The sequence below is a fragment of the Melanostigma gelatinosum genome (genome assembly GCF_949748355.1).
Source record: "Melanostigma gelatinosum genome assembly, chromosome: 1".
Lineage (NCBI taxonomy): Eukaryota > Metazoa > Chordata > Actinopteri > Perciformes > Zoarcidae > Melanostigma > Melanostigma gelatinosum.
In genome coordinates, this window is record NC_136634.1 from 24,875,743 (window position 1) to 24,889,121 (window position 13,379).

The window sequence follows — 13,379 nt, forward strand, 5'->3', positions numbered from 1 at the left end:
GGAGAGTTTCCAAGCAGGAATGAGAATTTATTCATTAACCTTTTGAGTGTGCGTGTATCCATCTGTGCAATCTTTATTCTGTATTCAAAGTGTTTAACCCTCAGCACCCTACCGACAGATTGCCTTTCTTCTCACACAGTCAAATCAAAAGGCACTGACATCATATACATTCTGCTGGAGCTGAATCATAGAGTAGCTTCTGTCTGGTAACAATATACATCCATAAGTTGAATTTATCTCCAATTATATCAAAATGAATCCTGTGATCTGCACAGCTGTGGTTACAGTGCACATCAAAACTGCCCGAAAGCTCATTTAGCATTGGCTTTTTTCTGTCCCTCCCAACTCAGCCTCTTTCATTTTGTACTATGAATCCATTATCATTAGGGGTGAAAAACGCTTTTCCCCTGAGACACATTCCCAGCTCTTGCTGTTTAAGGAATGTTTGGTGGATTCCAATCCAACATAAAGAGCATGTGAAACACACACAAAGCCTCACAAAAAATCTGAATTTCTTTTAGAGTTCTACAATGCTGCATATCCATCTTAGAAAGCCATTTTGTCATAGATTTAGCTTTAATTTTCAATTTTCAAAACTTCAGAAGAAGGTGTGGAATAATTCCACTTGTTTTCAGAGCTTTTTTTTCAAAATAGCGAGATCTGAAGACACAATATTAGATTAAACCAGTTAAAAGATTTGGCAAGGAAATGTGGCCCACTGCAATCTACAAAGGGTTAAAAGATGTGAGCGGTGACAAGGAGCTGAACTCAATGCAATCACTACAATCAATTTAAAGCTACCGGTTGCCAATGGAGAAATGTTGGAACAGGCATGATGCAATTCTGCAGATGTGTTTCCAGTCTTGGCTGAGGAAGGAGACCTATAATGACAGCAAATGCGATGTCCAAAAGCCAATTTATCTAAAGGAAGACCCTCTATTAAACTCCAGAAAGACCTCTTTGACGAAGAAGCGATAAGAGTTAACCAAAATGGCGAAAATCCAGAGGACCAGAGGAAAAATTCATGGGTTCAGGCCTGTAATGAAAATGATGCCATGTAGCTTTACCTGAGGGGCGGAAGGCTATAAGATGGTTGGGTTGATTTCCAGAGAATGGAGGAGTCTAAGGACATTTTGCACCAAAAAAAGACGAGCAGATTAGCAAAAACAGTGACGAGGACAGAACCCAATGCTGGGTCACTTCAGGAAGGAAGCCTATAAAGTGATGCAGGTGACAGCTTCGTTCACTTCAAGAGCAAGTTCAGTCCAAGAACACAGAGGACTCATAAAACTCTGAAGCTGAAGTTATACTTTCCACGTCCAAGTGTGCGAGAGTCAACATCACATGTTTAGCTGATGGGAACATATGTAAGACTGTTGGCATAGATTGTTTAAGATTGCATTTCGGCAAATGCGTCCCACCTCTTTTGCTCTCCACACAGACTTTTTACTTGCATTCAACCATAGCCAGCTCGAACGTAATTTGATCAAAAGTACTCGTACTACAACTGGAAACCAGGGCACTTCCAGTCCCAAAATCTAAGTTGGCAAAAGTTGGAAAAACAAAACAACTGGAAACTATGGATAAGGTATGGTTAAGGTTAGACACCTAAAATACTTGGTAAGTAAAAAATGTGGCATTAATTGGTGTGACAAGACATGAACTGCGGTATACAGTGTAAAAGTTGACTTTGCTAATCTCCCGATTCTCCGCCACGAACTCCACGCCCTTACTTTACGTCTTCCTAAATAAACTGTTAGCCATAAATGCAAGCCTAACTATTGGCCATATGTGATCATTTGGGGGCCACTTTTGCTGAAATTTCTGCGTGTTCAATGCCCTATATCGGCCGATTAATCTGCCACCAGCTTTTAACTATATTTATTATGTCGTCCTTTAAAAATCCACTATCGTTAGACCTCCACGTTGAAACTTTGCGCATCATGTGCTGCGGGCTTTTCAGATATGACCCATACTGGGCTGTATAAACACAAACGGCCACACAAAACCTCTCTGTACTTGGCTTTGTTTCTTCTTATTAACTCCATACATCATAATAATAACCAGCGTCGGAAATACACGAGGGCAAAGGGCAAAAATGCCCCGAAGAAATGTCATTTTGCCCCCGATATCACTGGGAGAGGGGCAAAAAATGCCCCCGAACTTTCTAAACAAATAAAAAAACGGAGCGCTTCTTAATCAGACCTACTGCGAGACTCCGGTCAACTCAGCAGACACTTACATGTTAGTGCACCTATATGCTGAAATTCACGGTAAACTCATTCAAACGGCGCAGATCGGGAGCGAGCGAAGGACTTTGAAAGTTAACGGAAAGATTAACGTGAGACAACATCCGGTTTTTCAGACGAACATCCGGTTTTCAGAATAATATGCCAACAAAGTATACATATTGCATAATGGAAATTAGATTAAATTAATTATATTCACATTAAGTATAAAACATGCTACCTGCATCTTGTGAGTTAAAGGGAAAATACAGCTAAAGTGTCTTTATTCTTTGATTTGAGGGTTGCTGGAAATGAATAAAACCTGACTGACAGTCAATTAAGATATTTTACTCAGTAAAAACTCTGAACTGAATTTGTACCTTCAAATGGCACATTTTTTTTATTTTTAAGGTGCTATAAAAAAAAAATCTCAAAAATTCCACACGACTAATGCGTAAGTTCAGGACAAAAATGGGTAATATCACAATATTTGAGGTGCTACAAAAATATCTTTCTCAATAATTCCATACAATGACTGATATATATGTAATCAAGGCAGTGTTGACTTAATAATAGTTAATAGTTGTTTAAAAAATGTAATAACAATAAATAACCACAAAGAAATAAGAATAAAATTGAATATGATTGTCTGATTTATGTTTGTTTTTTGTTAAAGAAAACACTTTGAATCTGTAGACTACTGCTTAATAGTCTTATTGCCATTTGATGACAATTGCTCATATACTGTAAGCCTAAATAAGTATATATATTATTTTGAACAAAGGTTAAATGTTATGTCACAAGTTTCAAAAAGTGCCCCCAATTTTTTGAAAATGCCCCTGGATTTCAGTCAGTGGGGGCAAAAATTGCTGATGAACATCACTGACTTCGGGCAGTTCGGGAATGTACCATTTTATTGTTGGTTTTATTTTTGTTCTCTCTGTGGTTGCAAGCATTAGTGGTGATGAGTGGATATTGGCAAAGAGGTCACCGTGCCTCTGAGGTAGGTTCATTATAGGCCCATCACACTCACTGTTAAGTCCCTGAGCAGGGCAGACACTAATCAGAGACACACAAGGTACTCACAATGATGCCAGTTTATTCTTGTTTACTATCCGGCACACCTACACAGATAATAACCTTCAATTAAACTACTGTAATGGTGTAAACATCACAGTTGAATGGCTGATTCATTCTGAAATTCTCATTATTTTCCACAATTACGCTTTGTATTTCCATTTTGGACTTTAAATGACCGATGCTCCCAAAGTGAGAGGTGAATGCTCTGGGGATGGGAACTGCAGGTTGGTGAATCTACTATTGTTGTCCAAATTGAAATAATTCAAGAACTATTGAAAAACATTCATGTCCTAACTTTGTCATGTCATCGCTTTGGTGATCACTTCACTGTTCTAGCATCAGGTCAATTTTAGTGTATTTGGCCAATGGTTTGGTGAATGACCAATCGAACATTCTATTTAACATCAGTTGTACCTTGTGTTTTAATGATAATGAGCTAATGCCAGCATGCTAACACGCTAAGCTATGATGGCAAACATTACCTGGTAAACATAACCTGCTAAGCAACAGCATGTTAGCTTTGTCAATGTGAGCATGTTAGCATGTAGCTTAACATTGCCAGACTGGTAAAAACCTTGCCACTTGGTCCAATATTAACCACCACTTGCATCATTTAAACAATCAGAACAACACACTCAGTATCTTAGGGTAAAAAACAACAACCATATTGACGCCATATTACTGGAAAGTATACATTTTAATATCCAAAAAACGATGCAACTTTCAGGTTCATAGAAGTATTAAGAGTAGATTAAGTAATGGAGGCCTGTGATTATGACAAATGTATTGTTCCACTGCCTGCTACAGTCAGACATCGGGCCTTGAGCTAGAGCCATCTCATTAAACTCTTCGATGTACGATACGCAGTCCTCCGGGGAGCACAGCACTAGTGCAGCTCAATAAGCTGCAACAGCCAAGTCAACAGCGGGTCAATATGAGACAATAGATGAGGTGAAAGGGCATGGGAGTGTGTTTCTGAGTGGAAGCATGGGGATAATGTCCTGGAAACAACTTTCACAATGCCGCGTGGGGAATAGAATGGGATACCTGTGCATGGATAACACCAGAAGGAAAGTAGTTGTATGCAGGGGATTCAAATGAGTGTTGTGGGTAGGTGGATTTCGGATTAAGAGAAGAGAGGAGAAGGCGTGAGCCATTAACTTTTATTGAGCTCATTCAAGAATATCACCAGGGGCTCAAAGATTTCTTTCCCAAATATCCAATAATGTTATGTTGCCTGGCAACCATTCCTCAAAAATGCAATCAAGGGTGTAATGAAACCTAACCTATTTCCCCAAACATTTAATCAATCCCTCATCATGGAGCCAAGGAAATGAATGTATTTTCTGTATTTCATCTTTCTGTGGAACATTGTTGTTGCTGTTGACTTGTATCAGTCTCTTCTGCTGTGTAACAGGCAGGCAGCATGTAACATATGCGGACCGTTTGCAGGGTGTTTGCTACAACACCGTCAGTTTTTTCAGACAGTGGCGGCCCGCCATAATCTAATTTGTCCCGCCAGAGTTTCATAATGTAGCGCTTCAGACCGGTGGGTCTTGCTGGCTCTCGCCAGATGCATTTCCTTCATGGCGGTGGGCGGGAGATAAAAAAAAACATGCATACGTTTACAATCGATCAGTAGTTAAGTTTGCTTTACTTCCTGTTTATATATTTGATCACTTTTGATTGAAAAGCAACTGATTTATACACTAATAAAGTCTTCACCTGCGAAGACATTCGCTAAGTTTTAAGGGTGCAAATGGCATCAAGTGAATCACTAGTAGTTACAAAGAACTTGGGTGGGGCTTTAAATGCAAATTTAGTGATGGGTTTATAAAAAAATAGTATTATCCAATCCTGGCAAATAAAATCAGGGATCCCCCCCCCCTCACGATGGTATCCTAACAGGGCCCAGAATGGGCCCTCCAGAGCACATGGTCTGACACAAAGTTTTACAGCAGTTTTTGACAGTTTAGGGTACAGACCAGAGCCACGTGTTCTTCAATTTAGTCTCTAGAGAGTGTTAGAAAGTTCAGTATGTTGCCAGTTTAAACTGGTATGCTCAGTACTGAGAATGTTTTACTATTTAAGCCTTGTTTATTTGGTTAATGGATCAGTAAACAAAGACTAGTAGGTAGAGGCTAGAAGTAAAATTCTGTAAATCCCATGAGTTGACAGTTAATTTGGTCAGTGAGGGGAGCCGCATTGCAAGTAGCTAGTGAGTGAGTCAGTGCAGAGAGTGCGCTACATTCAACTTAAAGGTTTCGTGTTAAAGATGTGTTTGTACAATCCGTACTGACTGGCTGTGCAACGTGGTGCAAAACAGAAAACGCTTCACTGCCATACTAGAGATTCAAGTTCGACCTCTGGCAGGTGTGAGCTTGCCAGAGCCACCACGCCTTCCAAACACATTTGGAAGGGGTGGTGGTGGTGGAAAGCTGGTGAGGGATCAGACCCTTGTCATGTCTCTCACAACTCCTATTTGTTCTATCTACACTTTTCACCGGAAGTGGAAGGTGTAGATTTAATATCTAGGGGTAATGTTTCCTCTGGTGAAAAAGTTGTTGTTGCATATGGTTGCATATTTTGAAATTACTTATGTAAGCATTCGATAAAGATTCATGATGAAGTTATCTGTGAAGAGGCACCACCCTGTAACTCTCATGATTGTTTCTCTTACACCACTAGCAACTGTCGGAGTTGCTAGCACTGCGATAAGGACATGATCCCTCACTGGCTTTCCTCCTGCTAATAAGGCCAAACTGATAGCGTGTTAGCGTGTTTTGAAACTGTTGCAAAAAATCTCCCAAAACTTCCAGTATCAGAGAGCTCCAGTCTCTCCCCCTCTCCACTAAGAGGGGTAGCTGTTTGTTGTGGATCAAACTGTGTGTGTGCGCATTTAGAGCAGTCGAATACAAGAGGAAGTGGGTCACGGCTCCTCAGGGGAACCACTCTGGTAGCTTGAACTTCCTCTTCATCATACATGTTTAATGATGGATTGTAACATGTTTAAATATCAGCGGCCCAGCCACAGCTGCTATGAAGAAAACAACATACATGTAAACACTCGCTCACACACATACACACAAAGGCGGGGAGAAATGAATGAACAAACGTGCTTCTGCACTGTGTACACTGGATAGCGTGCACGCATAGGAAAGATGATCAAACAGCCCGCATGCTCTGATATGCATATATATGCCCAAACCACTTACACATGCACACTAAACATGTTATCAGTAGAGATGGCTGGTTTTGTAAAATCCTCGAAAGAAAATAACTCAAATTTTGTTACGCCTAGACCTTCGGGGTAGTGTTTGTTGCCACAGTCTGTTCCTGTTGTGTTTGTCACTCACCTTGTCTCTCGTTTCAGACACCCCCCCTCTCTCGTGTGCCGTCCTCCTGGGTGATTACAAGCCCGCCCTCATTGCTTCCACCTGGGCCTCGTTCCCCTGTGTATTTAGTCTGTGTTTCCTCCTTGTCCTGTGCCAGTTTGTCTCGGAGATGTTTGAGGATTGTATCCGCGATATTTCCCTGTGTGCCTCTCCTGTGTACCGAACCTAATCGAAGTAAAGAACTTGTACGTGGAACCTATCTACCTCGCCTTGAGTCTGCTTTTGAGTCCTGCTCCCTGTGGGCCCCAGACCCCCCTAACAGTCTTCAGAGCCATCTTTGGTTTCCTTGTTCTTTCGCACCTCTTCCAACTTCTTGTCCTTCTCCTTGAATTTCTCATTCATCGCCGCCATAAGTGCCGTGCGGTTCTCTTTGTTGGCCTCCATCTTCTGGTTGAGCTTGTCCTCGGCCATCTTACTAAAGTTGTTGTTCTCCTCCATAGCTTTCTGGAGCACTTCCTTTTCATGCTCGCGCTTCTCAGCCAAGTGCCTCAGCACCTCAGCTTCATGGTTCTTGCGCCTCTCCTCTGCGGCATCCATCTTCCTCATTCTGACCAGATGGTAGGCATTTCTTAAATCAAGCTTAGTAAAGACCTTCGCGTCTTGTAACAGATCAAATGCCGACGAAATAAGATGGAGGGGGTACCGGTTCTTGATGGTGATGTCGTTCAGGCCCCTGTAATCAATACAGGGACGGAGGGTCTTGTCCTTCTTGCCGACGAAAAAAAACCCAGCTCCCGCCGGCGATGATGATGGTCTAATCAGGCCTGCAGCCAACGCGGAGGTCACATACTCCTTCATAGCCTGTGTCTCCGGCGCAGACAGGGAGTAGAGTCGCCTTTTGGGAGGAGACGATCCTGGGAGTAGATCAATGGCGCAATCATACTCTCGGTGTGGCGGCAGAGAGGTGGCTCGGGCCTTATTAAATACCTCCTTAAGGTCATGGTAGCAAGCCGGCACCTTGGACAGGGCTCGCGGTAAACTCTTTGAGAGAGGAGCACAGCATCCGGAGCTTGTTTAAGGTAAAATTGACCTGCACCCGCACTCTTTAAGATGGCGACCTCCCAAGATATCGTGAGTTCAGATATCGTGATCAAGGAGCTTGACAAGAGGGCCTCTGGCCAAGCCTTTGAGGTCATCCTGGCTGCTCCTGCCCCAGATGCCAAGGCTGAATTCCCCCGGTCTCCTCCCAAGAAGAAGGATCTGTCGCTGGAGGAAATTCAGAGGAAGATGGATACGGGCCTGAGGAGAGGTCTTGGGAGAAGGCCAGCGACATTTTGGACCCGGACCTGATCCGAGACTTCCACCTGAGGTTCCCTGAGAACCCTGGGCCGTCAGGTGCCGGCCTTGGAGGGGGAGGTACTGTTACGCCTAGACCTTCGGGGTAGTGTTTGTTGCCACAGTCTGTTCCTGTTGTGTTTGTCACTCACCTTGTCTCTCGTTTCAGACACCCCCCCTCTCTCGTGTGCCATCCTCCTGGGTGATTACAAGCCCGCCCTCATTGCTTCCACCTGGGCCTCGTTCCCCTGTGTATTTAGTCTGTGTTTCCTCCTTGTCCTGTGCCAGTTTGTCTCGGAGATGTTTGAGGATTGTATCTGCGATATTTCCCTGTGTACCGAACCTAATCGAAGTAAATGACTTGTACGTGGAACCTATCTACCTCGCCTTGAGTCCTGCTCCCTGTGGGCCCCAGACCCCCCTAACAGTCTTCAGAGCCATCTTTGGTTTCCTTGTTCTTTCGCACCTCTTCCAACTTCTTGTCCTTCTCCTTGAATTTCTCATTCATCGCCGCCATAAGTGCCGTGCGGTTCTCTTTGTTGGCCTCCATCTTCTGGTTGAGCTTGTCCTCGGCCATCTTACTAAAGTTGTTGTTCTCCTCCATAGCTTTCTGGAGCACTTCCTTTTCATGCTCGCGCTTCTCAGCCAAGTGCCTCAGCACCTCAGCTTCATGGTTCTTGCGCCTCTCCTCTGCGGCATCCATCTTCCTCATTCTGACCAGATGGTAGGCATTTCTTAAATCAAGCTTAGTAAAGACCTTCGCGTCTTGTAACAGATCAAATGCCGACGAAATAAGAGGGAGGGGGTACCGGTTCTTGATGGTGATGTCGTTCAGGCCCCTGTAATCAATACAGGGACGGAGGGTCTTGTCCTTCTTGCCGACGAAAAAAAACCCAGCTCCCGCCGGCGATGATGATGGTCTAATCAGGCCTGCAGCCAACGCGGAGGTCACATACTCCTTCATAGCCTGTGTCTCCGGCGCAGACAGGGAGTAGAGTCGCCCTCTGGGAGGAGACGATCCCGAGAGTAGATCAATGGCGCAATCATACTCTCGGTGTGGCGGCAGAGAGGTGGCTCGGGCCTTATTAAATACCTCCTTAAGGTCATGGTAGCAAGCCGGCACCTTGGACAGGGCTCGCGGTAAACTCTTTGAGAGAGGAGCACAGCATCCGGAGCTTGTTTAAGGTAAAATCGACCTGCACCCGCACTCTTTAAGATGGCGACCTCCCAAGATATCGTGAGTTCAGATATCGTGATCAAGGAGCTTGACAAGAGGGCCTCTGGCCAAGCCTTTGAGGTCATCCTGGCTGCTCCTGCCCCAGATGCCAAGGCTGAATTCCCCCGGTCTCCTCCCAAGAAGAAGGATCTGTCGCTGGAGGAAATTCAGAGGAAGATGGATACGGGCCTGAGGAGAGGTCTTGGGAGAAGGCCAGCGACATTTTGGACCCGGACCTGATCCGAGACTTCCACCTGAGGTTCCCTGAGAACCCTGTGCCGTCAGGTGCCGGCCTTGGAGGGGGAGGTACTGTTACGCCTAGACCTTCGGGGTAGTGTTTGTTGCCACAGTCTGTTCCTGTTGTGTTTGTCACTCACCTTGTCTCTCGTTTCAGACACCCCCCCTCTCTCGTGTGCCGTCCTCCTGGGTGATTACAAGCCCGCCCTCATTGCTTCCACCTGGGCCTCGTTCCCCTGTGTATTTAGTCTGTGTTTCCTCCTTGTCCTGTGCCAGTTTGTCTCGGAGATGTTTGAGGATTGTATCCGCGATATTTCCCTGTGTGCCTCTCCTGTGTACCGAACCTAATCGAAGTAAAGAACTTGTACGTGGAACCTATCTACCTCGCCTTGAGTCTGCTTTTGAGTCCTGCTCCCTGTGGGCCCCAGACCCCCCTAACAAATTTGTGGTATTTATGTGTTGTATTCTTGTAATATTCCTACAGCTTTCTCAGGGATTTTTGTGGTCAAATGTGCAGCGTAAATGTAATTTTTTAAGTTCAGCCTCATAAAAGTTGTTTTCCCAGACTGGCCTCCTCCTTTCTGATCAGAAAATTGTTTCTAATGTCAATATTAAAGAAATTCCAAGCCAACTATACTCTAAATAACTGGATTACACAACACTGGTCTTCGTTGTTTTTGCAAGACCGTCTGCAAAGTGCCAGCAGCTGTGGATTATCGGGTGGGGCTACCTTTTTTTCCTCTCACCGCCACAGTAAAAGAGACACCAGACCAACACTCACACGCTGGGTCTGCGCGAGGAGGAGAGATGGATGATGTGGTGGATTTGCAAACACAACATACACACATATGTATGGTACTGAGATGCATTGTTAGATTATACTGATCGGTGCTGGATGCAAGCAACAAGTTCAGATCGCACTCTTCTCGCATTTCGTGAACTGGGAATATCGTGAAACACGGTGTGGTGAGCGCGAGGCAGTTGCATACAAATGATTATTTGTAGACGTTATGTCTCTCTTTACACCCAATTTGAAAAGTTTAAAAGAAGCTGTGCTGTTTAAAATAAGTGTGCTGAATGCTCCTCTAAAAATATAAAAACTATTTTTCTTTTATCAGCCGCCGCGGAGCTCGTGATTAATTCGATTTGACCATTAAACTGCATATTTGAGATGCTTCTTTTTTTTTGGAGGACAGCTGCGGGTTCCTATAACATAATTCCGGATCTACTTTCAACTGTCAGAGAGAAGATTGAGGAGCCCGACCTGAATCCGTGTAGCGCGGTCTGGCCAGGTCCCTGAAGTAGAAGATGAAATCCAGGCAGTGGTCGTCCTGCACCTCCCCCTTGGAGCACAGGTCGGAGAGCAGCTCCAGCGCCTTTCGACAAATCTCATCCTCTCTTTCTGCAGGCATTGCCCTCCAGCATCCTTCAGGCTGTTCGGCCACTCAGGCTGATGCTCTACCACCACCACTTCTCTCTCAAACACACACACACACACACGCGCGCACTCGCTCACAGACTCCACCAGCGCAAAAGACGCACCAGAAGCACCGCGGCTACACCCCTGGGTAGGTCCGGTGCCCTCGACGTATCCGCAAAATGTGATGATGTTCAGGTGAATTGTGAATAAAAGCTGGAGGTCTTAGTTGAGAGAAGATAAGTTCTCATGCGTAAAACAAATCCTCCATCGCATGTTTTGTTGTTGTTGAATGAAATAACGGCTCCAATCCGGCGCGCAACTCTTATTTTTCTTTCCTGCTATTCCCTCCTGTCTTTCTGTCTCACTTTTCCCCTCCTTTATCTTCTGTCAGCGCCGCTGCCGCTGCTGCTGCTGCTGCTGCTGCTGAATCCCGACTGAGCCTCCAGGCTTCACCAGCGAGAGTCAAGGTCCTTGAATGAATGCGCGGCTTTCACCTCGCTCAGTTATTTCTCAAAGCACTGGGATGCAGAGAGACAGACAGGCTGCAGGTCTGCTGGATTGATGTGCTTTGCTGTCATATGACTATATGTGACTTTGTGGCTGTCATTGTGTTAATTACGTTGATTTGACTATGCGAGCTCAAACGGCTGGCACGACAGTGGGTTAGGCTCACCAGCACCTGGAGGCTTTTATGTTGATGGCTACTCAGACAGATGTTTTGCAGATGCTGGACAGTGAGAAAATCATAGACGGTGTTGCAGAAAAGAGTGAGCTGCTGCAAAAACTACTCGTGTAGTGAGGTAATAATAACACATGAGTATACTGATATTGTTTTTTATTACCATGTGACTATGCACCTGGGCTGGCAGAGTTAGTTTAGGTTCTGTTACTTAACTTATTGTTTTGTTATGCACCTTCAACACACACACACACACACACACACACACAATCACACACCCAGCATGCAACACTACTGATACCACTGATGTTCACACCCCATCGTATGTTCTGTTCATTTCAATACAGTTCAAACTCGTTCTACCCTCTGATTCCAGTTTCTTTATTGTGTGGTCTTTCTCTGCTGACATTCATTCCTTAAGGCTCTGTAGTTGTACGTATAACCATCTGATACTAGCCCAAAGTTCAGCATATTCATCCAGCAAACTACTACCTTGGAGTGTTACAATAGCGAGTATTATTTTATTCAATGTGTCCATCCAGGCAAATTGGTGGATCCAAATGTTATTAAAAAAACCATATATGATGTAATTTCTTTGTAATTTGAAAATAATGTTAAGTGTATGGGTATTTTTCCAAGGAGGCCACTGACTGATGCATTGAGTGGGCAGCGCGCCGTGTATTGAGTGGGCCGGTCTGACAGTAACTCCCGGGCCACTTTTTTCCCCCACTCCGCCCCTGGCCTTGCCTCTACCTAAACACTTTCCAAATGCCATGAAATCCCTCAGCATTCCTTTCCCTTTCTCCATTGTCTAATGAGCAAAAGTCAAAGATGTTGTTCCTCACACCGGGTAAGCACATAAGAAATGAAGGTCATATCCCCAGTGGGCTCCTGGGTAGCAAGTTTTTCAACGGGGTCAAGGGGGCTCAAACACCTGAGAGCGAGAGAGAGAGAGAGAGAGAGAGAGAGAGAGGAGGCCCCCACATGCACAATGCTGACCTTTACTGGAGGTAATGAAGGGGTGAGAGCGATGGATAGATGTCACATTAAAGCCCAGTGGTGGAGTTAATAAAGGCCTCCCCGTTTCAGTCTCTCTTGATTCTTTCCGTGTGTGTTTGTGAAGTATTAGGTGACGTCTTTCAGTGTGTCAACAAATAGCTCCAAGCACATGAAAATAACTTTACTGTGAAGCCTTTGTTATGTCATTGGCAGTGTTTCAGCTGCATACATATATATATACTGTATATTATCTGATATATAACGATTTGTATATCAGTGTGGTGGTGGGCGTGGGTGGCTCAGCTGTGGAGGGGGCGGAGTGTGGGAGTGGTTCGGGGAACGGTGCTGGTAAGGGACTTAATTAGGCGCAGCTGGAAGGGATCCTGATTGTCACTCACGGCTGTATTTAATCCCACAGTAGAGACTGAGGCGAAAAACGGACAGGACGGAAAGGTCCTGCGGCGTGTGCTCGGAGGCGAGGCAGGAGAGCACCTATTTACAACAATAAAGAACGATTGAAACCGTCATTACACCGTGTGCTGGCATCATTGTGCTCCCCAGACCCACCGGGTAGCAGAGAACCTGCTACAATCAGTTTAATAATCAGCCATATATACAGTATGAGGTTGATGTCAAGTAACTGAATCAGAACCAATGGGAAGAGCGTATGGTGCATGTTCACCACATTTTTCCATCAAAAACCCTGATATTTAAAAATGTTATCAAATGACTTTGTTATATGAAAAGGACCCAGGATTTGGCTAAGCTTCCCCCCTCGCTGCTTGTCCATCAAGCTGGGCTACCATGGAGCCCACACTGTCACTAACCGCACTCCCTGAAGAAATATCAC

General features: G+C 44.8%; 1 protein-coding gene across 1 annotated transcript in view; it reads right to left on the minus strand.

The window, feature by feature from the left end:
* The window catches only part of LOC306780014 (synaptotagmin-9-like), a gene marked incomplete at its 5' end in the record, with an annotated part of 69,070 nt that extends 58,227 nt beyond the window's left edge, over positions 1 to 10,843 (minus strand). The window contains one exon of the mRNA XM_079272179.1: positions 10,696 to 10,843. Within this exon, the coding sequence (XP_079128305.1) occupies positions 10,696 to 10,843 (148 nt within the window). The remainder of the gene's footprint in view (positions 1 to 10,695) is intronic.
* Positions 10,844 to 13,379: the final 2,536 nt, after the last annotated feature.